This window comes from Cyprinodon tularosa, unplaced genomic scaffold, assembly GCF_016077235.1.
Source record: "Cyprinodon tularosa strain WSP-4 unplaced genomic scaffold, ASM1607723v1 ctg1, whole genome shotgun sequence".
In the NCBI taxonomy this organism is placed as follows: domain Eukaryota; kingdom Metazoa; phylum Chordata; class Actinopteri; order Cyprinodontiformes; family Cyprinodontidae; genus Cyprinodon; species Cyprinodon tularosa.
Window position 1 is genome coordinate 5211859 of NW_024037781.1, and position 27261 is coordinate 5239119.

Sequence of the window (27261 nt, forward strand, 5' to 3'; positions counted from 1 at the left end):
TATTTACAAAGACAAACATGTATTTAGAGATTAATCCTAGCATCACCCAGCTGTGCTGGTTCAGGCCAGTATCATGCAGCAGAGCTCTAACCTAATCAAAGATTTGATATTGCTGAAAGAGGCTTTAGTAGGATATCACCAGTGAAACAATTTTGAAAACGATTTGGCAAAACTTAGGCTGTAACAGTTTAGTTTAAAAGCAGTGAAACAAGACATAAATATCACTATTTTAACAAAAAAAAAGTGCAAAAGGCAAATAATCCATTTGGGATGATTAAGAATTCCAGTTACAAAAAAAAACAACTTTGATGGTTAACGTTTTTTGTTGTTTTTTTTTTTTTTTACCTCCACATCAAGTTTAACAGATTCACAAATCTTGTACATAAGAACTTCAAAGTGCAAATATTATAAATTGGCATAAGCTTGTATATACATATTTCTTTAATGACGAAAAAAAGTAATCAAAATGTTATCCTCCGTTATATCTTCTCAGGCTTCAGTCACATGACCAGATCCACCCGCTCCTCCCCCAGACTTCATCACCATCACGCCAACATCACTGCTGTTATTTTTTTTTTTTTCAAATAACCGGAGACGAAACCGCGTCTCCAGGCTTTCCAGTCAAAGAGGAAAGAACGAGGAAAGAACGAGGAAAGAAGCACCCAAAAACCCGAATCTTAAAAACGCTAAATCCTGACGAAAGAGATCCGGCCATGTCATGCGGAACAAGTTGTTTTCCTTCTAACGGTCTGGACCTCGTTCAGAGATGGGTTAACTAATCACCTACATCGATAACACACCACCTTATAGCCACAATAAGAGAAATTAATTACAGCTAAATTGCATAAGACTCTTACACTCTAAAGAGTGTCAAAACAAAATAAGCAAAAGCACTGCATGTGAACACACTTCATCATCATCCACTACACCAGACCTGATGAGACCTTATGCAGCTTAGAACACTGTTGCATCCAAGAGAAATCGTTGATTCGGTCATTTGTAAGCGGATTTTTGGAGGGACAGCTGGTGTATTGCTGTTAAAAGTCCTTCCAGTCTAAACCTTTAGGGGCTGATTCTACTTTAAAGTGAACAGGGAGTCTCAGATCTTAAAGGTTTGGAAGCAGCAGGAAGGCGACCAGGAAAACACAGATGGTGCGTTCAGAGCTTCACATCTTACCTTTCCTGTAAAAACAAATGCTACATCACAGTTAATGTAAGACTAGATCACAACTTTCAACTGTTTGTCAAAGAGAAAGGATTCTTTCCTTTGCTTGTTTTTTTTCTTTTTAACTCTTAACACTGAATTTGCAAACTGGAAAAATACAGATTACATTTAGTTTAATAGATTCCTTCATGTTTTTCCTTTCTTTTCTTTTTTTCTTAAAGAGAGATTTGGGGGTTTTTTTTATGTTGTGCTTTAAGAAACACATAAGCCCGACGCAAGTAGAGGTGGAATGGAGGAAAATCTTCTGGGATTTAATTATCTTCCTCAAAGCAAATTAAAATTGAAATAGACTCCTGGATTAATATGCTAACACCTTCTCTTTACTTCTTTCCTTCCTTCCTTCCCTGCTTCCTCTCCTCGCTGTCGGGCACCGGGGGTCGAGTCATGCGAGGGAAGGAACTGCACAGGAAAAAGGAATGCCGTCAGCATGGAAACCTGCAGGAAGAAAGCAGCATGTTTACGTCAGCGTTGTAGTTTTCCTTTTGATCCAGCAGAGGGCGCTGCTCTACGGAAGAGGATTAGGGCAACTGAAAAAATTAAGTTAATTGATGTTTAAATTTTATTTCAGTATAAAAGTCAGAATTCTGACAGCTAGCAAACATGTTAGCATCAAGCCGTAGCCATGCCTGTTTTAGAGATTAGCTCTCTTGTTTTAATCACCTTCTGCTCTTCCATTATTGAAATAGCATCACCAGGGACCCCTCTGGCACGTAAAAAGTTGCCTAATTCCACCAGTGTGTTACTGGCCCTCCCAAACAACTCACATCTTTGTCAGTGAAGCTGAGTGCTCCCACTTCTCCTCTTTCATGGTGCCCATCTACATTAAGATCCATAATTCTGAGATTAAAGTAGAATTCTGAGATTTAAGTCAGAATTCTGACTTTTTTTCCCCATATTAAACTGAAATGATATTTAAAAATCAGTTAACTTTTTTTTTTCCAGTGGCCCTAATCCTCTTCCGTACTCTTGATCTCCCTCCTTTTGAAACCTACTTTCAGTAGAGGAAGAAGAGGCGCGTTCTGTGTGACGTGGCCATGTTTTCTGACATGTTGCGCACTTTCAGGTAGTTCACAAAACCTCTGAAGAAGAGCAGGAGGCCTGCATAAAAAAAAACAAAAAAAAAAACAAAAACATTTTCTTTATTAATAATGCTTTTATTTTAAGGCTGGCTTTCAACTGAGATGCTACAAACACTCACCCAGCAACAGGAAGATCCACCACAGCCAGTATTGGCCATTAAAATAGCCAGTGAAGTAGTCTGAAAACTAAGAAAACAGAAAGAAATCTTAATAATAGCTTTAAAACGCAACAGACAACTCTGTGTATTGAAACACACCCTGACGATGAGGATCCACTTAATGAGAGAGAGGCCGAAGCCGCAGATGGCTCCGTAACGCCCTGCGATGGTGTTGGTCAGACAGAAGGACAAACAGAAGCCGATCCAGTTGAACAGGAAGGCCACTGAAGGGTGGGGGGATACACGGAATTGATGTCAAACGTTGATACTCTGCTGTAAATTTAGCATTTCATGTGTTTCATGTAAAAGAACAATAAAACCTCACTGAAAAAGGCCAACATGAAGATTCCGTCGTTTCCGACTCGAAGCTGATCGGCGTCGCTGAAATCGTCCCTGGGAGGGAAGTCATCGTCCTTTTTGCACAGAACACACACAAGGTTTGACTTTAAAATGTTAAACAGAAAGGGCAAAAAAAGAGAAAATCAAACCAATAGATACGTTGCACAACATGTTTGCCCTTCTTTGCCCTAAATGAGTCTGCTTCCTCCCAACAAACAGAGCTACACATGCAGATTCCGTTTAATAGCTTCTATGCTCAAGTCTACGTTGTTTTGAAGCAACTTTAAATGACAGATTGACACAATTGTAGATTTAAAATAAAAAAAAAAATCTAATTTTCGTCAAACCACTTAATCTGAAACCCAAAAATAAATATAGTACAACACATTTCCCACAAAGGTCACTCCGTATGAGTGCACCTGTTCTCTGAAGGTTAGAGGCTCATTAGAGATCATCATGAAGGCACAAAGCAGATAAAACAAACAAATAATAGAAACAGAGAAGAAGAAGAAGGTAGTAAAGATATTTGAAATTCACACAGGTTAGAAAAAATTAAATTACAAATGGCGGAAAATGTAAATCCTCATTGGAGTTTGTCAAAAAAAAAAAAAAAGGGCAGTCAGTACTGTACATCAACATAAAGACGGCATTCCTACTAAACCGCACGGTGGTGGTGGCATTAATTATGGAGTACAGGATATTGATCAAAGCTGGGAAGATAAATGGAGCTAAAAATTGCGCAATCTGGAATAAAACAAAAAACATACAGCTTCAAAATTTGGAGACAGAAGGTCATCATCCGACAGGACAGTGACTCTAAACATCAGCTGGCCACCATGGAGCGGTTCAAACAAAGCTTACCCATAGCTTATAAAAAAAAACCTTTATCATGTGAGGTGGTGGTTTTTAGATATTTGCTATTTAAATCAGATCTCTGCAGTGATGTATCGAGTGAGACAGAAGGAGAGAAACAGTGGCAAAGTAAAAAAATAAACACTCAGGTTGGACTCATTTGGAAACAAACTGCTGATATACACTGGAAAAACAATCTAGAAATAAGTAAAAATTATTTAAATTAAGTGCATTTACCCTTAATTTGGGTAGGTTTAGGGCTGCAACTAACGATTATTTTAAAAATCGATGAATCGGCCGATTATTTTTTCGATTAATCGATGAATCGGACAAAAAAAAAATTTTATATTAACCTCTTTATTCCAAAATAAACATTTTAGACAGAACAAACAAGCCCACAAGTACAGGTTGCTCATTAACTGTACTGGTGCAATATGAAAAATAAATGTTTGTGTAAAAACTACGCAAACTTACATGAGAAATGTAGCTGTACATCCACAAAATATAGGCTACTTTGTTTCATAAAGCGCAAAAAGAGACAGGCATTTTTGTTTTTTAAAGCCCCTAAGGGGTTCAAACAATAGGTCCCCCCATTTCAACAAATGAGTTTTTTTAGACTAGAAGAGTTCTGCCTTTTAAGACAGGAAAGTATAGCAGTTAAAGTTGCTACTTGAGAAAATACTGAACCATAGAGATAAAAATAGCCCTGTGATTCAAATTATAAATTGTATTTGGAATAAAAATGAGAGAACTAGGGGTGTTAAAAAACACATCCTCCAAAGACAGATATTTACATGGGAATGTGGCAGATAATTAATTGACATATTACTGATCTTGCTGGATTTTGTTCTGCTTTACTTCCATAAATTGCAGGATCTTCTTTTCTTTATCTTTGCCAGAAGATTTAAACTTTAAAAGCCTTGCCCTCATAATTTGCAAGTTAATTTATTTATAAAGAAAATATAAACGCTGCTTAAACAAATTTAAATGAAATTAAAAGTAAAATAAGAAGCCAACCTTATCACTGTCTGTAACCTACTAACAAGGCAAGGAAAGCATCAGATGAGCTACCTGAGAAACTAACGTAACGTTTCCCCTCTTTAAAATGAAACAAACATGGTTACTCATCCTGCTGATCAGCTCTCTTCACTGCCATTGAAGGCTCCAACGTGTTTTCTTTTCAGGTGCTGCGTCATAACAGTGGTGCTTCCGTGCTATGTTCATTTGTTTTTACAAAAGTTGCATGTTACGACTTTTTTCACTTTACAAAGCGCCGGCTATTTTAATTATTGTGATCAATTTGCGCCGTCAATCCTGGCGCATGCGCGCTTCATTTGTCGTCTGGACGCTGAGGGTAAACTCCTCACTAAAATCCTGCGGCTCTGACTGCCGAGCTGAGAGGGATTCCTGTGAGAGAGGGAGAAAGGCGTTGGGATGGGGGAGGCGCCCCACGGCAGGCAAAAGCCGCCAGTGACACCGTAAAAAGTCGCCAGATTTGTCGCTAGTCGCTTTTTTGAAAAATAGTCGCTGGAGGGGTCTGAAAAGTCGCTGAGTTGGCAACACTGCAACTGCGGCGCTGACTCGCTCCGCCATATTTTTTTTTCTTCCCCTGGTTGACGGCGGCGGCGGATGACGCATTAATCGCGCGACACAACTAATCGATGATTAAATTCGTTGCCAACGCTTTTAATGGAATGAGTATTTCTACTCTTAAAATAAGATAATTAGATAAAATGCACTTGAATTAAGACAATGCAAAAGTGTTTTCTTATTGTAAGTGTAAATTGTCTTGTTCCATCTGCAAGATGTCTCTTTTACCTCCTCAATCCAAGAATAAATGTACTTATTTTAAGAAAAAATTACTTATCTAGATTTCCATTTTTTCTAGTGTAAAGCGAGCAGGACAGACTCAGACAAATGCAATCAATAAAACCTTTTAATAAAAAAAAAAAGCCTACTTTACACACGGTAGGATTTCAGGAGGACGAAAACACAAAGTAAAAAAGATAAAAAGTGGAATAACAATGATGCTTATGAAGGCACTGGTTTTCTTTTTGTTTCTGAAAAACTCTTGGAGAAGATTTTTTACAGAGGACAACGGTAGTTGAAAAAGGAAGCAAAATGGGAGCCTCAACGGAAAACAAATAACATCAGAGCTTCTAGAGTCAGACACAAGAAGTGTGATCCGACGGTGCTAGAACTAGCTGCGAGTCATCTAACAAGAATGTCCGATGACGTGAAGACGAAGATTTTTAGTCTAACTTGTTACAGAAAGTCGACCACGTTCATTTAAGAGGACTAGGAGCTTAGGGTGTGTTGCCTTACCCGGGGCAAAACCTCTACAGCAGAGGCAGCCAGGGCGGCTGCTTTTGCCTTCTCTGCTTCGTCATAGGTTGGTAGTGACGTGGCGACACTGTAGGGTGGAGGGACTGGGAAGTCGCCTTGGAAACTGGTGTCTGTGGAAACAGCAGATGGAAGAAGGCTTGGTCAGAGAAAACAGAAGCAGAAACGTGTATGGTCTGAATGACAATGTGGTGATGCTGTCATCGAACTTGGCTCTGACTCATTGGTTCAAAAGCCACAAAAATCTAATCCTGTTGCCATTCCTGGAAGCTTCAAGCCACACTTTGGAAACGGCTGTAAAGGATCATCTAAAGTAATACCAGGTGCTGCGGCAGTCGCCCCCGGCTCGATGGAGGCGTATGGAGGCGGCGGCGCCTCTGCTTCCGCTGCTGCAGGAGCTGGAGCCGCGCTGGCCTGGCTCTCCCTCTGGTCCTGTCCAGATGCGTCAGCCCTGGCTGACGCTGAGGTGCAGGGCTGTGATTCGGTGGGGGAAGCCTCTGAAGAATCTTCTTCGTTGTGCAACTGCGAGAGAAAATGGAGAGGGGAGTTTTAGAGTCGTGCGCGAGCATATCATCTGATCATCTGCTGGAGGGCCAACCTCAGAGTTTCTCATCGGACTGAGCACAGTACCAGCTGCAACAGAAACAACCTGAGAAGACATAAGTCCGCCGCTAACTGCTTCAGAATCAACTTGAATGTTTGTACAAATAGGTATTTAGTAACTAGACCGGCCTCACATGGTCTGTTTTTATTTCGCCAGCAGCTGCTAAGAGACAACAGTTTGCATGACAGCTGAATCAGGTCATTGTTTGGACTTTGATCAGTTCATATAAACACCCGTATCCTGCTTTTCTGTTGCAGATTTGGGATCATCGCCATGTCACATTCAGCAGACTAAAATGTTAAGAGATTTGGAAATATTTGAATATGTACAGTCAGATAAACTGCAACATAACACATAATCCTCAGTAACCACCTAGCACAGAGGTGGAAAGTTAATCATTGGGGATCCTCCTGCAGCCGCAGCTCACTAACACCATTTATGGGCTTTATAATAAACACATTTTTAGTCCGGGGGGGGGGGGGGGGGGGGGAGACCACAATTGGTACAGATTTGACTGTCTGGCTAATGAATCTGGTGCTGAAGGATATTATTATTACTGCTGCTTTTACTTATGTGCTATTTCTCTTTAAAACTGAAAAACATAACACAAAAAAGTAATTTTACCAATTTTTAAGGCAGTATTTTTTCCAGTTATAACTGAAAGAAAAGATATGCGGTAATAAAAATATAGAAAGCATACAACTTTTCACTATAAATTGTTTGAGGAAAAAAAAAAAAAAACTGGTCGAGATGCTGAAACTATATCATTAAATGAACCAAACAAATGACTATAAAGCAAGGAGGTGGCAGCGGTACGATGTGGGCCTCCTTCCAGAAGTCAGGTATTTTGCAACAACTTCAAAATTATAGTTTTCTGAAAAAATAAAAAAAACTAAGAAAAACAATAACAGGAAGTGGACATGTCTCCTCCTCTTTGATGGTTTTTGATATGTTAAGTTTCTTTAGCTTAAACATGTTTTGAATTTTCTATCTTATTTTCCTTTATGCACCAGTAAGGGGTCTTATAATACTTCCAATCTAACATCCAATTACAGTTATTTCTAAAACAATTTCCTTAAATTTCTCACATGAACATTTTTTACCTTCAAGTCGTCAAAGGTTCCAATTTCGACAATTATATGAACATTTAGAAATGCTGCATATGTTGTTTTTTTAAACAGTGTCCTCTATATAATAATAAAAACATTAAAAAAAAGAAGAAATGCTGCGTATTTCAGTCAGTGTAAGATTAACAGAATCCAGCTGCACCTTTGGCCTAAACAGAATGTTTTCCCCCAATGGTTCAGGTGCAGCAGGAAAACTGAGAGGCATAAACCTAATCAGTGAATGAAGGGACCTAACTGCTGAGTTGAGTCTACAGGTGCTGGTCATAAAATTAGAATATCATGAAAAAGTAGATTGATTTCAGTAATTCCATTTAAAAAGTGAAACTTGTATATTATATTCATACATTACATACAAACTCATATATTTCAGATGTTTATTTTGTTTAATTTTGATGATTACAAATGACAACAAATGAAAATCTCAAATTCATCATATCAGAAAATTAGAATATTACTGAAGACCAATAAAAACAAAGGATTTATAGAAATGTTGGCCAACTGAAAAGTATGAACATGAAAAGTATGAGCATGTACAGCACTCAGTATTTAGTTGGGCCTCCTTTGGCCTGTATTACTGCAGCAATGCGGCGTGGCATGGAGTCGATCAGTCTGTGGCACTGCTCAGGTGTTATGATAGCCCAGGTTGCTCTAATAGTGGCTTTTAGCTCTTCTGAATTGTTGGGTCTGGTGTATTGCATCTTCTTCTTCACAATACCCCATAGATTTTCTATGGGGTTAAGGTCAGGAGAGTTTGCTGGCCAATTAAGAACAGGGATACCATGGTCCTTCAACCAGGTACTGGTAGCTTTGGCACTGTGTGCAGGTGCCAAGTCCTGTTGGAAAATGAAATCTGCATCTCCAAAAAGTTGGTCAGCTGCAGGAAGCATGAAGTGCTCTAAAACTTCCTGGTATGTGGCTGCGTTGACCCTGGACCTCAGAAAACACAATGGACCAACACCAGCAGATGACATGGCACCCCAAACCATCACTGACTGTGGAAACTTTACACTGGACTTCAAGCAACGTGGATGAAGTGCCTCTCTTCTTTTCCTCCAGACTCTGGGACCTTGATTTCCAAAGGAAATGCAAAATTTACTTTCATCAGAGAACATGACTTTGGACCACTCACCAGCAGTCCAGTCCTGTTTCTCTTTAGCCCAGGCAAGACGCTTCTGACGCTGTCTGTGGTTCAAGAGTGGCTTGACACAAGGAATGCGACAGCAGAAACCCATGTCTTTCATACGTCTGTGTGTGGTGGTTCTTGAAGCACTCACTCCAGCTGCAGTCCACTCTTTGTGAATCTCCCCCACATTTTTGAATGGGTTTTGTTTCACAATCCTCTCCAGGGTGCGGTTATCTCTCTTGCTTGTACACTTTTTTCGACCACATCTTTTCCTTCCCTTCGCCTCTCTATTAATGTGCTTGGACACTGAGCTCTGTGAACAGCCAGCCTCTTTAGCGATGACCTTTTGTGTCTTGCCCTCCTTGTGCAAGGTGTCGATGGTCGTCTTTTGGACAACTGTCAAGTCAGCAGTCTTCCCCATGATTGTGTAGCCTATAGAACTAGACTGAAAGACCATTTAAAGGCTTTTGCAGGTGGTTTGAGTTAATTAGCTGATTAGAGTGTGGCACCAGGGGCCATCAATTTTGAACCTTTTCACAATATTCTAATTTTCTGATATGATGAATTTGAGATTTTCATTTGTTGTCATTTGTAATCATCAAAATTAAACAAAATAAGCATCTGAAATATATGAGTTTGTATGTAATGTATGAATATAATATACAAGTTTCACTTTTTAAATGGAATTACTGAAATCAATCTACTTTTTCATGATATTCTAATTTTATGACCAGCACCTGTATAAATTATTGTCAGAGGCAGGAGCCAAACTGCTTCTGAAATTACAGAGGGGCCACCAGGGTGTGATGGGAACCCAGGAGGTAAACAACCAGGAGGAATATTGTCAACTCCTCGAAAAGCTTACATGTTTCATGAACAAAACTTCAACCCAGCTCCTTTTTTTGCATTCTAACCAAAAAAAAAATTTTTTAATAAAAAAAAAAAAAAACAGGCTACAGATCCTTCCTGTTGTGTATTATCTTGTATCTTGCTCTGAAGGAGGGCAGAAGCATCAAACGAAACCATAGATAAGCTCATAGTACACTATAAAAAAAGGCCAGCGCCATCTCTGCCACCGTCGTACTTCGAGCCACCAGGTTAGGCAATTTCCGGAGAACCTCAGCAGCATAAAAAGGGGCGGTGAACGTACACCTTCACGTCTAACCTACACCCCGCCAGGGGAAAAACGAAAGCTGCGTCAAAGCCGCCGAACGAGTCCAGCTTGTCGAGGGTTTCAACAAATTCCTATGTAGGTCGGCGGGGAGAGAACGGCAAGAGCGACAACCAGGAAAGAGTAATTAGCTAAAAAAATTCCAACTATAAAAACCAAAACCCTTATTTTTCTTTTACAACAAGAATTGGATGATCTTACAGGAAAACTACGCATTTAAAAAGCAAGAAAAAAAAAAAAAAAAAAAAAGAAAAAAAAAGGAATTCACCATTTTGAATTTGTTCCACAAACAGGCTGTGGTTTACCGCCTCTGCCAGTCGGGGTAGCACCGTTTTTTTTAATCACAGCTCTGACTAAGATCAGAGCAGCTTTTTAAAGAAACAGTCATGTTTAAAAACCAAGAACGCCTAGGTTTTACTTTGTCAGCAAACAGATATACAAAAATATTTATCATTAGATGGATTTCCTTTTATCAGCACACAAAGCAAGAAGGGAATGACTGGCCAATAGTTGGCTCAGAATCAAGGACAAAGCCTTATGTTGATTTGGTGGTGGTGGGGGGGTTACATAAGATATTAACAGCATCGCCACAAGCCTCCTTGTGTGTCTAAATCCAACTGAAACCAGAGGAATATTTAGAGAACAAACAGGACGGATGGATCGATGTGGCGAGGAGTAAAACGACGCCGAGGCGGATCCCTGAGAAACTTAAAAAAAAAGAATGAAATAAAACAAGCCGATGAGTGTTTGTTGCATCATTCTTGGAATCGGCACAGTTGCTGCAGTCTCTGCTTTGTTTGGTCATGACATGTTAGGTATCTGAACCTTTAAAAGCGGTTTGTCAATTCAGTTGTTTTACTTCTATCCAAACTCCTCTAACTTGGATTCGATTAACCTGAGATTGTTAAATTAGTTTTTACAAGCATCTAGATTTTCTCAGTGAGGTACATCAGTAAAACGATGCATCAGGAGGTTTGTTTAAAATGTAAACAAGAGAACTCAAACAATGAATGTAACTTCGATTTAAGAACCTTAAAGTAGTATCCCTTCTTAATTTGCAGTTATCCCTTGGTGCGAGAATAGTGCATGTTTGATGAACAAACAGACAAATAAAGCAAAACCATAACACAGCAGTGATGAGGGCTTGTTTTACAGCAACAGTGATTGGAACACCTTGTGAAAACATTTAACTATAAAGACATATTTACGGTTACGATTAACTAGTCTAGAGGCTGCAAGTGCTTTAAAAGTTTTATAAATGATTTGAAAACACTAAAAGAGCCTAAGATAAAATCCTAATCTTTTTTTTTTTTTTTTTTTACTACTAAAACAGGTTTAAGATGTGACTAAATTTACATTTGGGATTTTCTGTTAACACAATTTCAGTTTTGGAGGAAAATCAGGATCAAATAAAATCATAACTGCTTGCAAAGCAGAAAACTTTATTTTTTGTTTTGTTTTTCATTGTTTACAGTAGGTGAATAAGGATTTCTTCTTCCCAGACAGAATGGAATGAAATAAATGCTAGTTTAAAAGCAATTTATGTTATTTGTTGTTGTTTTCTTTTATTAAATAATTTAACTTTTTAAAACAATAAAACCTAAAGGGAAAAAGAAAACCAAAACAAGTTCAACTTATATTAACAGAGCTTTGCTAGCTTATGAAACCATATTCCACATAACACATCGCCTTATCTTTTAGCAGAAAGGTCAAAAGCTGAAAAAAAGGTTATTTTATCAGATATTTTTATGTCGGTCCCTATCGAGAAAAAGTAATCCGTTTCATGGCCTTATCGCCTTTTCTCGGAGGCTCGAAACTCGGCTGAGAAGCTAACATGCTAACGAACTAGCTTGCTAAACCACAAATATTTATAATATGTTTTATAATTATTACCAGTTCAAATATTATAAAACATATTTAGCAACAGGGAGAAAAGAAATACTAAAACGTCACACACAAAAATACTAAAAAAAAGAATAATTAAGTAGATGTTAAGAAATAGCTTTTGTTGTTGTTCGTGTCTAACGTTACGCTAGCAAATGCGGAAGTGGTTAATCGAAAACTGGTTTAAAAAAGTTATCTTAATAAATATTAAACACTAGTGATATTCAGACATTCTTTTGATATTTTAAGTTAATGTACTGTCACAAGTGTTTACAAAAAAAGTTGTACTTTGTGCGCCGTATTTTTCCGCAAGGCCTTGTTTGTTGTTAGACCGATTTTCCTCCGAATGTTTGGATTTCCTGCCCGTTAGAAACACTTACCACTTGGTAACGGCTTGCTGGGTCCATGTCGGTGTGGTTCGGCTGGCGAGGAGGCCAGCCCAGTAAACAGAGAGGATAATTTAGCCTGCCTTTATTCAGGCGGTTTCTGTCACGGAGAGACTTAAAGCGGTAGAGATGTGTGAAGCACTGGCAGCACAGTGAGTAATGGCTGCAATCTCGACGCACTCGCTCGAAAAACAGCAGAGTGAGTAAAGCTTCATAACGACAGCTTCAAACGGAAGTCATCTTATTCATTTCCGATTTAAGATTTCAGAATAAAAGATGATCAGACGTCTTGAACCAAACCGGCTTTTTTTTTTTTACGTAAACTGCATATAATCCAAAATATCTAAATATAACACAAGGGCTACATTTCTTTAATAATTATATAGAGAAAATAAGCAACAGCTCACATGTTACAGAATAATAATATAATAATGTTATAATATAATAATGAATAGAACGATAAAAAAAAAAGTTTTTCATGTTGATTTATATACTGGAGTAGGCCTACTTTAGTAAATTAATAAATGCATAAATAAATACATAAGTAAATATTGGGAGAGAGTACTGTGCTAAAGACAGCAACTACTGGGTCACTTAACCCTTTATAGGGCGCTCAGTGAAATACTTTAAAAAAATCTAAATTTCAAGCCAAAAAAAAAAAAGACTTATTTGTATCATTAAAAAAATATGGATATTTTGATGGCAAAAATTAATGTAAGAACAAGAATCACCAACTTGCCCAAATATATTAAGAAAAAATAACAAAAGTGCTTCTACACTGGAAAAAATTTAAATCTATATTATTTCTTAAAATAAGTGCATTTGCTCTTGAATTGAGAAGGTAAGACAGACATTTTGCCAATGGAACAAGACAATTTACATTTTAAATTAGAAAAACGCAATTGCATTGTCTTATTTCAAGTGCATTTTATCTAAATATCTTATTTTAAGAGTAAAAATACTGATTTCATTGGCAAATCATCTAATTTACCTACTCAAATTAGGGGTAAATACACTTAATTTGATAAATTTTTACTTATTTCTAGACTTTTTTCCAGTTTATAAGATAGTCATACATAAGACTCCATTTGTAAGGGTATGCAAGTGACCAAAAACGGTATTTTGTCCTATAAAGGGTTAAGAAACGTATTCGGTATGGGGTCACGTGACACCAATTAACGGACATGCAGGTCGCGTGACTCTTTCCTGCTGAAAACCTCAGCTCACAGCTGTGGAGGTTAATTAGCGCTTGCCAGCGTGATGTGATGAAACAAATAATACAGTTTTTTAAAGGAATATTTTTATTTAAAGATGGGAAAACGACAACCGGAATTCCAGGTAACTACATGTTCTGAACATTGGATGTCTGTAATTAGAGAATCTCTTCAGGTAAAAATGTCTGAACATGTGGTGCCCACTCTTCCCGTTTATTTATTTATTTTTTTTCAATCTTTTTTTATTATTTTTTTAAATATTAATCTGTTCCTGGGCTTGTTCTGCTTTTTTCATACAAATTTGGAAAACATTCTTTGGTATCTGAAACTATACAACTCTGTAGCCTATCTGTTCTCACAGGTGTTTGCTCATCATGGATTTGAAAAAAGTAAAAAAAAAAAACCCACTGGACTATGTTTCCAAGTTTGAAGATGTTTCGCTTCCCATGCAGGAAGCTTTTTCAATTTCAAATGTCAGGAATAGCGTTAAGTTCCAGGCTATATACACAGCCCAACAAGGACGAACGGGTCACCCCTTTGGAATGGAATGGAAAAACAAAATCCATAAACTTTTATTATTACATTTGAATTGCTTTAATGCCATTTTATTATTGAACAACAAATACTTAGTGACTGGCACACTTACAGTATGCACAACCCCCCATAGGTTACGATTAAAATGTTTTTTTTTTTTTTTCTCATAACACTTTATTCCATTGCATTATTTCAAAAACTGTTCAGTAATGTGGTTGGAGTTTATTCGATTTATTATTTACTAACAACTCTTTAATGGTCAAGAATGTAAAAATGGTAGGTTGGAAAATAAAAAAATGTATATGTTCAGTTTGGGCAATATTGTGTGCGACTTGACTTGAATGCATCATAAAGTAGCTTGACCTTTGCAAAATTAGGTTTTGTTGAAAAAAAATCTGGACTGGGGAGTTTACTGTATACTGCAACAGATGCACTATAAGGAGCTACCATTTTATTGATTTATTTTGAAGGAAGTTCCTTTTACTGTTGATACACACTCGCCAGCTTACTTCTGAGGTTTTGGTGACGGATTTCACGGGGAGAGCACCATTGGCTCAGTTCCAATACTCACTAAACTCTAAGCCCCTCTAAGTGTGCACATGGAGGAAGTGCACCTAAAGGTTCAATCACAAGCGTGCAAAATTGGGACAGTACTTGCGTCCTGTGAAATAACAGAGACATTGAAAGTGTCAGGACCCATTTCTGTTTTTGCAATTTAACTGGCAAAAATATAACTTCAACAAGAAATACTTTTGTATCCACATACACAGTAAAATATGTATTATTTTTGATAATTACACCTGAAGCAATTATTTTCTTTAGCACAGACACTAGAGCTTACTATTTTTTCAACCTTATTTTTGCAATAAAAAGGTAAAAATTTTAGCGGTGTGAAAGGTATATATCTTAAAGCTGCAGTCTGTAACATTGAGGAGAGAACTCGTCCCGAATTATTCTTTCCAGATTGAAATACAGGCAGTATGCGGGACCAATTGAAGCAGTTTTTTTCACAGGTTACATATCACATGTACTGCTGTCTGGGCATAGGGACAGTTTTAGCCAATATGACAAAAAAGTGATTTTTAAAAACTTACAGACTTCAGCTTTAATATAGGAGAAGATACAAAATTACACATTAGAATACAAGAAAATCTATAAGAGAATTAAGCCTAACTGAATCTATTTGCATGTAGAAAGAAAATGAAAATAAATATATCTTAGAAAAAAAAAGTGTTCAGACATTTTATACAATATTTTACCTATATTTTTTTATTTTATTGTATGGATATAGGAATGGGTCATCGATCCAAACTGTTCAAAGAGCCATATTGGACCAAAAACAAATCTGTAAGTCAAGCATGCCCAAAGTCGGTCCTCGAGGGCCGCTGTCCTGCAGGTTTTAGATGTTTCCCTCCTCTAGCACAGCCGATTCTAATGGTTAAGTTTAGCAAAAAGCCTGCTAATCAGCTATCAATGAAAATCAGGTGTGCTGAAGCAGACAAACCTTCAAAACTTTCAGGACGGCAGCCCTCGAGGTCCGACTTTGGGCATGCCAGCTCTAAGGGTATTGGCCCACTATACTAAAGGATGACATGGGCTTAAATATATAATAAACATTCATGATTAAATGTTTATCATAGAGCAAACATGACATCATGTGACTACTCTGCTATACAATATTTGGTGCTTTAACTTTAAATTCCAATACAGTATTAATGTATTAGGTTTTGTTGCAGTGATGAAATTATAGAAAAACAATAAAGGAATCAGATTTTTTATTGTTATTCTTATTATGAGGTTTTGCGGTTAAAAAAATGGAAGAAAGTTCACATACCTTCATAAGAGCGATACCTGTATCTGTGAACGGTTTTCCATATTTGCAACAAAACTAGCACCATTAGTGGAGTTTAGAGATGCAATTCAATTCTTAAATCTATCTTTGCTCTCCTATAATTTATCCAGAAGTTCTGCAATCTCACTTTTTCTCTTACTACAAACTTGGTGGTCGGGTGCATATTTAGCATGCCTTCCCTGGAAATGCCTTTCCAAATGACCCTTTTTATTATTTGGCAACTTCTCATTACAAAGCAAAGATGCAGGCAATCCTTCCACATCGGTAATGAAAGCAAATGATTTGGTCTATTCTTCTTTGAATCCTCTGTTCTCATCAGCTATCTTCCTTTTTTTTTCCCTTTGGGATCCATGGCCCAAGACTTACCCGCCTGTTTGTTTACAACAGCCACCTGCTTGGCACCATGTCACGCTGAAATATATGCTGCACAAAATTGTACAGCATTGGAAAACAATGAATGGTTGACTTACTGCACACCATATTAAAACAAAAAAACAAAACAATCCATCTTTTTCCATTTTTTTTTAAAGTTCAAGGGAGCAGCAAGGGTGGTGTTAAGCTGCAACCTGCAGCTCTGGAGCCGCAGGTTGCCAAACTCTGATATACAAGAATAATCTAAAACTCATTAAAAATACTTTAAGGTGTGAATATTTTTACTGGATATTTAAAAATTAAAAGTACTGCCAATGTAGAATCTTATGAGCCAATTCAAAATTTGAACTTAAATCAATCATGACTACTAATTGTGTAACCAGCAACATGAGATAGACGCAGTAAATAAAGGCAATTCTTGCCTTTTTAATAGTACACAATTCATCTCCTTCAAATCTAAATCTCTTCTTTAAAATGTATTTCCAACATGTATTTGGGAATGAATTTGGTTTCGTATTTTAAATTTGGTTTCTTTAACAGTTGGAGAAATTAAACAAATTGAAAGTGAATATTATTGAGGCTCATTGTTATTAAATGTTATATTTTCTTCTATATAAGGTCCTTATTTATAATTACCGAATAGAATATGTTTTATTGACTGATTCATTATTAAACCACACATTTATCATCAAGTATATGTCATAAATATCTCTATTTCAATTTAGAAGGTTAGGGAAATGTTATGACTGTAAACAGATTAATCTAGATTATTTGAATTAAAGGGTTTAGGTATGGCTTTGTATATGTTTTTATATAGTGATTCAGAGTGTCTATGATTATGTTTATTTAGGTTGGGTGAATATAAAAAAATAATAAAAAAGATTAACATCTAATAAATCTTTAAAAATAACTTTCCCCTCAATAACGAAAATTCACTTTTTGTTCCAAATTATCCCCCTGAATAATCAATAAAGTAGGACCTTCTGTAGAAGAATGACTGAATATATATCAGTTTAGAGAACAAAAACATACTGTGTTGTAGGGTTGATTTACAGGAATTTTTATGGTTACCAAAATTGAACAGCAAGTCACTGGAGCTGGATCGTCATCTACGTTTCTCTTTTTTTTTTTTTTTACTTAAAACGTAACATGCAGCAGTGAATTGTGGGCCATAAACTTTACAGGAGTCTGCTTTCCACAGCTCAAGTGAGGATCAAGGGAGCATAGAGGGCGTGGCCAAAAACCGCTCTGGAGGATTTGGCCCTCTTCGAATTCATGGGCTGCGTCCTCAGAAAGTCACTACCCGATCCGTCCTGGAAGCACGGTGCTTTCTGCGCATGCGCCATCAGCTCATTTACGCATGCGCATCCAGATATACTTCCAGGTCGTCCTCAATTTTATTTAGTTGAAAATACTTAAATAATGTTTTCCCTTCCCAAAAATAGTAAAAGTACTACAATATAATGTGTTAAGGGTAAATAATATTTTTCCTAAGAAAATAAATGTCTAAATTTGCCCGTTCTGCACCAGAAACGGGATCCTATGCTACTTCAGGTGGCAAACTTTTTTGGCTTTGGATTTACACATAAATCTAGTCGTTTTGAGTTTTATGTTTTCGTTTTAACCTTATGCTATATAGTGCTTTGGTTTAATCATATTTTGCCGGAATGCTCTAAGCATGTCTGGTGATGATGTCAGGGAAGCAGTTTGATGAAGAAAATGTAAAAAGCATAAAAATTGTCTCACAAAAGTCATAAAACATTTTTTACAGATGTGTATCAATATTCTTTAGTGAGTTAAGGATAGAAATACGTGATTTTATTATTTCTGGACACCTGGATGTATATCTATTCACGCATCCGCAGGACGGATCGTGCTTCCAGGACGGATCGGATGGGGACAGGATTGGGAAACACTACGCACTGGAATCCTGAGGGGGAATGTGCAGCTGAAATACGCAAGGGTAAGAGTGGGGGTATTGTATCGGGACTGTGGCGTTAACGCCTGCAGAACATTTAGCAAAACTGCAACCAGTAGGGGGAGCTAAAGTTCTGACTCTCCCATAGCCTAGAGACTGACACGGGAGTGGATTTTCACTCCTGTCCTGTCCCACTCCCACAGAAAAAAATTGTGTCCCGTCCCGATCCTGGGCCAGAGTAGAAATCTTAATCCTGTCCCGTGCCACTCCTGGTGAAATTAATCCCGCTCCCATTCAGAATGACTCCTGCTCTCGCACCACTCCCATTCTTGTTGTCTTCAATAAGATTTCTGCCAATACATTGAATCTGAATTTCTATGAAGGGTCAGTTAAGTTCCTGTTTCTAACTGTAGTAACTGTTGGTCCCTCCATTGTTGTTTTTGAGCGCGGGTGAAAAACTCAGAGTGGAAGCACTGTTGGTTTTTGGGTCGTGTAGTTTTTTTGACTCGCATTATAGTGTAGGCTTCAAGGAAAAAAAACTACAAAATGGCGGCACCAGTACTGGATTTTTTTTCTTTCTATTTTATTTATTTTTTGGCATCGATACTAGTTTTTTTTTTTTTTTTAGTTACTATTGGTTTGCTCCCACTCCCGTCTGCTCCCGTTAATGTTTAATCCTGTACCGTCCCAATCACGTGATCGTTACTAATACTGACTCCCATCCCACAGGAATCCCGTGACCCGTGGGATTCCCGAAAAAATGTCAGTCTCTCCCATAGCCTGACATGTTTGCTGTGATGAATAAAAACATAATAATTACACTTTACTAAAAACTTTTTGTATAATAATGGGCAGTATATTACACAGAAGTTATGCAGATAACAACATAATTTAAAGCATCACAATGGCCCTGTTTTTCTTTGCACGATGAAAACGAACAAAAGCAGAGCCCCCGTTGAAACATCTGAAAAAAGCTTTTAACCCTGAAGCTGCAAGCCAGTGGTAAACACCTTTCTGCATTTGTATTAATCATTTGAAAATATGATTACTTAGACTTAAGAGTTATCTGAATTCCATAAATGCATGGGACACCCAAGCAGAAGAAAAATAGGTTGTATGGCTCTTTGCACTGTAAATCACAAGATCAAGAGCTCCTGTTTGCCCAAACGTGTCTTGGAGAAAATTCAACAGCCTAAACATTACATTTTTAAAAATGCCACATGCTTCTTAGGTAACACACAGAACAAGTCAGGTTTGTTTCTTTACCTGGTCTCAAATTTGATTCCATCATGTGTTGTTGCTTTTGGGATAATCCTGGATCAACATTACAAGGGATCAGCCCATAATGGGACCTTTATAAATGGAAATGCAGGGGTTTTAAGGGGGATACTAAAAAGCTTGAGAAAATAAAGCATGTTTTTTTTTTCTTTTAGTAAACAACAGCAAAATAGAGACTGAAGGACAATATTGGAAGAAAAGGAAAAGGGTTGGTGGTTGGAACCACTGCTAATGCATTTCTCCGACATTGCCGTTATCATGTTTAACCTTGGTGACTCACTCACTTCGCTGAATTGATGATAAATTCCCCCTTTTCAAATCTAAAATACAGCCAGTTATTTCCACTGAAATCTTTTCTGTCTATCGTATTAGTGCTCATACTTATCCTTCAGCCTGATAAAAAGCTGGCTGAAGTCACCCTATGCACAGTGAGGTACCGATAAAAGGCTCATCTTGAATTAAACATTAATCCCATTCACTAAGAAAGGGATTACTGTAGTACATGTTTCAGTTAAGCAGATCATGCTGAGTTGGAAAGCTGTAGAGGGGGAGAAAGTTGTACGAAAAAATCAAAACAGGAGTATATTGCATCATATAGTGTTTTTCCCCTTGAGAGCAAGATTCCAAGATCCTGCTCGACCCATCGGACAGCAGCAGGGCAACAGGAAAGTTAAAGGAACTCTGTCATTTGGGCAGCTGCTATTGAAGAAATGTTCTGCAACCAATAATGGCACCTCAGGACATCCATCACTGACACCACATGCACAGCCTCTTCCTACATGCACACACCACACAATTGGGAGGCTGTTACTTGGCAACATCATTTCAAGGTAAATAGGTGCTATTAAAAGGTGTTATATAAAGAAAGATGTGGGTGTTTCTGTCAGATGGTGAAGCTTTTTCGCTCGGCAGACTCATTCTTCTGCCATTAAGGCTTGACTTCATTTGACTGTAAGGTGAGGGTTTGATTCAACAAGATGAACTGTTTGCTTTGTTGGGCTACAAGCTGCAGCTTCACATGGTTGCAGGTTTGCATCCTATGCAAATGTATATCCAAATGTTAGGACTGCGAAGCAAGAATAAATACCTTTTTATACATAATACGAGTAATTTACCAGAACTAGATTCCCAGGTTCAATTGATGCCTTTATGGGATCAAAGCAACCTATAAAGAAGTCCATAGGTTTTGGGGTATCTAGATGAGGGCGGTGGCTAATTTCTTGGCAAGCGAGAGGCGGAAAAGAGGAAGCTGATAGTGTTTGTGACTCCTGTCTGACTATATTGCTTCTTATCACTTCCTTGTGTGACTGCAGCTGTAGCATTGTGGCCGACAGGTTGGTTTAGTGTGGCGGCTGGCAGTGAGCGTGCTAAAGCTCACTACAGGGGCTGCGAGAGCTGACTGTTTCCTGCCCAAACATAAGGTAAAACCTGATAACTTCAATAAAAAACAAACCAAATCTTAACCTCTGAATCTCAACACATGGCCAAAGCAAAAAACTATTACATGAATAATAAGAGGAAATACACACCAAGCTGAAGTTGGTTTTGATTTTACGAAACAAGAGAAGGGCTCTTCCTCCTGTCATCTCATTGCCAATATCATCACACATCTTTAGTCTAATTTACATCACTTCCTCTGCCGAATTTTAGATTTATTCATAACTTGATAATAATTTGTGTATTCTGCAGTCTCAAAGAGCAAAAGGTTTGTCCCATAAAACTGAGTTCCGCACAGTTCCTGACTGCTGACAGAGGAGTAATGATATTTCAAGGTTCAACCAGTTTCCAGCAATATTTAAGAACTTTCCTGCTATAATGGCTAAATTGTGCAAGCCCATTTGTCAGTGATGCTGTTGATGCAAAGGTTAACAAGATGTAGCATGAGATAGAACTATACAGACACCTAATAGAAGCAAATTGACATAAGCTATGCCACAGACATGTTTCTAGAGACACCACAGACGTGATCTTGGTATTTAACTGACACAGTAGCAACTTGACACCTGCGATGGAGGCAAAGCAACAGTTGATGAAGTTGGAAAATCTTAAATTCTGTGTCTTGTTGCGTCGCAACAGCCAATCGGGGACTGGATGTGGCTGTGACGTAGGGTGAATGACTGTAGCGAACTGCAAGCTTTTTTCAATCAAAAAGGAACATAGAGAAAATAATGTTGTCGAGAGAAGAAGTAAACTATGCTGTTAAATAATTTTTTATTTGTCGTCTTCCCTCCACTTAGCAGTCACCTCTTCCCCACTCTGGGGCTCTCCATGCCCAGCAGAGTTTTATGATCTACTGCTGTCTTTCTTAAATCTCTTGCTCTTATGTCACTTAGCATAAGAACGGGAAACAGCCTGGCGTCTGCCCTGTTCTGGGGCCCTCTTTACCACGGTTTGCCCCTGTCAGAGCTCGAGAATACCGCCTCACATTACCTCTGTTGTGCCTGGTGATTCTTGACTGAAGTGGGATAGCTTGGAGTCCAATGTCAGACGGAAGGACTGCTGAAAGCGACTGTCATACAGAAACAGCTCCTGGAGTAGATGGTGGTACTCCCCAAACTGTTTCCGTCTCAGGAAAATCTGGTAAACCCAAGGAATCCAAGGCCTTTGGCTTTGTCAACCAGCGCACATGGGTTTTGCTAACCCTGGTCTCTGTATACTAATTAACATTCTAGCAACATACCTTGTCTACCACAGAACATATTTAGGACCTGATCTTTAGTAGGTTTGCATGTCTTGAAACAGGTGCAAAGGTGTTTAGATCTTCAAAGAGGGTACAAAGTGATTTGCATTTGCAATTCAGCAGACAGTGAGTGCAAACCATTTTTTGTGTCTCTGTCTTCATGAACATGCAGTTCACATCCTAAAGACCAAATTGGCCAAATTCATAGTAGGAGGATATACAAAGGCAAACATTTACCACATGCAAAGGTTGTTGTTTTTTTTTCTCTTTTTCTCCAAATCGGAAACTCTAATTTGGCCAAAGTTTTGCCGCTTATTTTATTACTCATGAAAATCTGGGGTAAATTGTCACACATGGTAATCGTTGTACCAGAGGATAGAGAGAGACTCTGAACACATGTATACATATTGTATGTAGACCATAAAAAAAAAACAATAATGGAAAAATATTAATACAGAAATGTCTTAAATAATGCCAGACAATCTTCATATAAGAGCCTGCAAGATACTTGGAGTGCAGATCTCTTTGCAAGAGGAACACATTTCTCCTTCCATTAAAAAAAACCCCACATGTTTTGACACATGTCAAAAATAGCATTGACTTTGAGGCTTTATAGAGTGGACCATAAAAAAAGCCTTGTTTTTGCTTAGAAAACATGCAAATTGACTCCCCTTTGGAACTGATCCGTTCATCCAGTTAAATTTGCATTTGCTTTTTTAGGTTTTTCATTTTGAAAAAATATAAAAAGACAAAATTCTGTGAGATTATGAACCAATTCAAAAGTTCTGAATGTAATCACTGAACTGTAAGACAAATGATGCGGATTTTGTTTCGTGACCTGGTGAGGAGTTGGGGCGGAATGATGTGAAAACTCATTATTGTTTTTTTAGTTAGAGTTAGGTGTTTTTAGGAACAGATAATACAAGATGTACAGGTGCTGGTCATAAAATTAGAATATCATGAAAAAGTAGATTGATTTCAGTAGTTCCATTTAAAAAGTGAAACTTGTATATTATATTCATACATTACATACAAACTCATATATTTCAGATGTTTATTTTGTTTAATTTTGATGATTACAAAAGACAACAAATGAAAATCTCAAATTCATCATATCAGAAAATTAGAATAATGTGAAAAGGTTCAAAATTGATGGCCCCTGGTGCCACACTCTAATCAGCTAATTAACTCAAACCACCTGCAAAAGCCTTTAAATGGTCTTTCAGTCTAGTTCTATAGGCTACACAATCATGGGGAAGACTGCTGACTTGACAGTTGTCCAAAAGACGACCATCGACACCTTGCACAAGGAGGGCAAGACACAAAAGGTCATCGCTAAAGAGGCTGGCTGTTCACAGAGCTCAGTGTCCAAGCACATTAATAGAGAGGCGAAGGGAAGGAAAAGATGTGGTCGAAAAAAGTGTACAAGCAAGAGAGATAACCGCACCCTGGAGAGGATTGTGAAACAAAACCCATTCAAAAATGTGGGGGAGATTCACAAAGAGTGGACTGCAGCTGGAGTGAGTGCTTCAAGAACCACCACACACAGACGTATGAAAGACATGGGTTTCTGCTGTCGCATTCCTTGTGTCAAGCCACTCTTGAACCACAGACAGCGTCAGAAGCGTCTTGCCTGGGCTAAAGAGAAACAGGACTGGACTGCTGGTGAGTGGTCCAAAGTCATGTTCTCTGATGAAAGTAAATTTTGCATTTCCTTTGGAAATCAAGGTCCCAGAGTCTGGAGGAAAAGAAGAGAGGCACTTCATCCACGTTGCTTGAAGTCCAGTGTAAAGTTTCCACAGTCAGTGATGGTTTGGGGTGCCATGTCATCTGCTGGTGTTGGTCCATTGTGTTTTCTGAGGTCCAGGGTCAACGCAGCCACATACCAGGAAGTTTTAGAGCACTTCATGCTTCCTGCAGCTGACCAACTTTTTGGAGATGCAGATTTCATTTTCCAACAGGACTTGGCACCTGCACACAGTGCCAAAGCTACCAGTACCTGGTTGAAGGACCATGGTATCCCTGTTCTTAATTGGCCAGCAAACTCTCCTGACCTTAACCCCATAGAACATCTATGGGGTATTGTGAAGAAGAAGATGCAATACACCAGACCCAACAATTCAGAAGAGCTAAAAGCCACTATTAGAGCAACCTGGGCTATCATAACACCTGAGCAGTGCCACAGACTGATCGACTCCATGCCACGCCGCATTGCTGCAGTAATACAGGCCAAAGGAGGCCCAACTAAATACTGAGTGCTGTACATGCTCATACTTTTCATGTTCATACTTTTCAGTTGGCCAACATTTCTATAAATCCTTTGTTTTTATTGGTCTTCAGTAATATTCTAATTTTCTGATATGATGAATTTGAGATTTTCATTTCTTGTCATTTGTTAATCATCAAAATTAAACAAAATTAACATCTGAAATATATGAGTTTGTATGTAATGTATGAATATAATATACAAGTTTCACTTTTTAAATGGAATTACTGAAATCAATCTACTTTTTCATGATATTCTAATTTTATGACCAGCACCTGTATCTTCCCTCTGTTCCTTTTTGTATTTTGTATGGGGGAAAAAAAGATTGTGCAATAACATGAAAGAATAAATAAATAATGCTTCTGGATTTCTTATTGGTTTTTTGCTCTCTTATCTCTTACTGAGCTTACCGGCACCCTTCTTCTTTTCATACGCTTTTTTTTCTCCTGGCACTTTAATTTGTCCGAGTCAGCACAATGACCTTTATGATATCTCCTTGCTGTTTCAGCACCCTTTGTGCTCATTCCTTAGCTACAAATTTACAAATTAAAATGGTCCCTTACTTACTTGGCTTTCTGACGCTTGTACTGTTTAAAAAAATCAGTATTTTCCTATTTTGCTTTATATAGCATGTTCATAAAAATGCATTAGTATTATCTGTAATTGGCTTAAATTATGTACACATCCTTCATGATATGAGGCATGTCCGCACAGTCATGGTAGGGTTAATGGTAGGGTGGTCAATGACAGGGGTGACATTTTCTTCCTAATGATGGTATTAAATGAGCACATGGCCGACCTTCGGTTAGCAACATGGTTCATTTAGCAAGCTGACTATGTACTTTGCAATAAATATCATTACAAGTTTCTGAAAATTACTTATTTTAATTGAAATTTCAGTATGAGGGTGGACTTGTTAAGCTTGACAACCTCATTATACACATTACACATTCTAAATGTGTTTATGAAAAAGGTTGCTCTGCTTTTCAATAAACCTATGTTAAAAATTACATGTATTTTTTAAATAATTTCAATTCCTAATACACACGATGAATTTAGTAGATCGCAGTGTGGTACATGAAAAAATTAAATACATCAGATGTAAAGAAGCAGTATAAAATCAAGTAAATACATTTGAAATAAATTTTTATTGGTCATTTCTAAGACTTTAGAGTTTAATTATTATGCTACGTTTTAATGATGACTCAGTGATTCTAATGAGGACCCCAAAGGCACTGCAGAGGGATATTGAAACAAATGGCTGTCGTTCAAGGCGCCTTTTGTTTAAACGGTTAGGAAAGGTGAATCTGTCTTTATTTATTTTGGTTGTTAAAATGATCTGCAGGTCCGCTGAAGATCACTCTTTTCTTCAGTTTTAGACAAAATAGCAGATATTTAGATAAATCTTTCACCCATATTTTTTTATTGCTTTTATACGCTGTTTGTTGTCAAAGCTCTGGTAACAGAAACACAAACAGAGTTTTATTATCTCTGTTTTATATTTGGGGAATGCCAAAAAAAAGGTGTGTGTTTGTAAATGTGATGACTTGTTTGGAACTGGCATATTGTGCTTGGCCGGGACATCCTTGTAAAATAGATAACTTTCCCGACAAAATAAAGTAAACAAAAGAAAACACTCCTGGTTTTGCATGTTAATCAACTCTTAACTTACACCTTGTGTGCACATTAATCAGCAGTCCACTCACACATTTCTGGTTTCTATGTGTTAATTACATAATACCTGGATAGAATCTGGAGACCTGAAATTCAGTCAAGACAAGTAGTAAGCATTTAAAAGGATTGTTCAGTTATAGTATCATGAGTTAGCACTGTATTTTTATATATACATTTTTGTTAATGTTGCCGATGATTTAGAGTAATTCTTTATATTAGTGTATCTAGTTACTGTTATCTTCTCAACCATAGGAAAGCATTCATTACAGATTGCATTGCACGTTTGCTCTTATTCAAGCAAAATATGAAAAGCTGACGAAAGCAGTCGGGTCCTGTAGCTGCACCCTTGAACTGGCATAATAAGCTAATCAAACTGATTAAAAGCAAACAAAAACCTAATAATTTTGAAAATATGTCAGCAATATTTTTTACATATGTTTTATATGTGGAGGTTATCATAAGATTCTGCCATTTAGCGTGTCAATGATCATATTTTGTTCATTTTTGTTGCGTTTTATACCGAGCAGCATAAGCGGGTATTAATCAGTCGTTTCTACCTACATCAGCAAGAAAGAAACAAACAAGCAAACTCTGTCTGACACAGCTTTAAACAATCTTTCTAATCGCAAAATAAGTCTTTAAAAAAAAAGTTGGTTAATCTTTCAAAAGAAAGAATTAACTTACTGTCATACAGTACGTTGCATGTTAGTGTGTAGCTATTTTGATATTAACAATATTAAAAAAAATTATTATTCAATTGTCAACATGAATAGAAAAAAAGAATGTGTATCTATCAACCTTGTTACTTTAGTTAATCACTAAAAACAATATGATGCAGAATTGACAAAAGGAAAGAAATTGTACTGTTGCTGAATTTTCATGGATCAGATCATTGTTGACATAAAGAGATATTTTAATATGCAACAAGTTTATGTTTGTTTTCAGCACAAACAATTTTGGTAAATTAATTGTTTGTCTCTCAGTAGGAAAATGTATTTGTATTAACTGCAAACACACCCAGTGAAACTTTGCAATTACAGTAAAATAAAATAATAGAACGACTGAATATAAAGCATATTAACACTCAGACTCAGTCCTGTCTTGTGTTTAGCCAATCAGGGAAGGGCCACTTCAATTATACAGAATGCTGAATTGTCCCCGACTTATTCATTGCTCCTTAAG

General features: G+C 37.5%; 1 protein-coding gene across 1 annotated transcript; it reads right to left on the bottom strand.

Moving 5' to 3' along the window:
- Positions 1–1283: 1283 nt before the first annotated feature.
- Positions 1284–12483, bottom strand: ndfip2 (Nedd4 family interacting protein 2). The gene is made up of 8 exons (XM_038287969.1): positions 12286–12483; positions 6317–6518; positions 5979–6109; positions 2788–2875; positions 2562–2686; positions 2424–2490; positions 2218–2323; positions 1284–1660 (listed from the first exon to the last, which is right to left on the bottom strand). Exons 1-7 carry the CDS (start codon positions 12310–12312, stop codon positions 2220–2222), a joined length of 744 nt encoding a protein of 247 aa, XP_038143897.1. The 5' UTR covers positions 12313–12483; the 3' UTR covers positions 1284–1660; positions 2218–2219.
- Positions 12484–27261: the final 14778 nt, after the last annotated feature.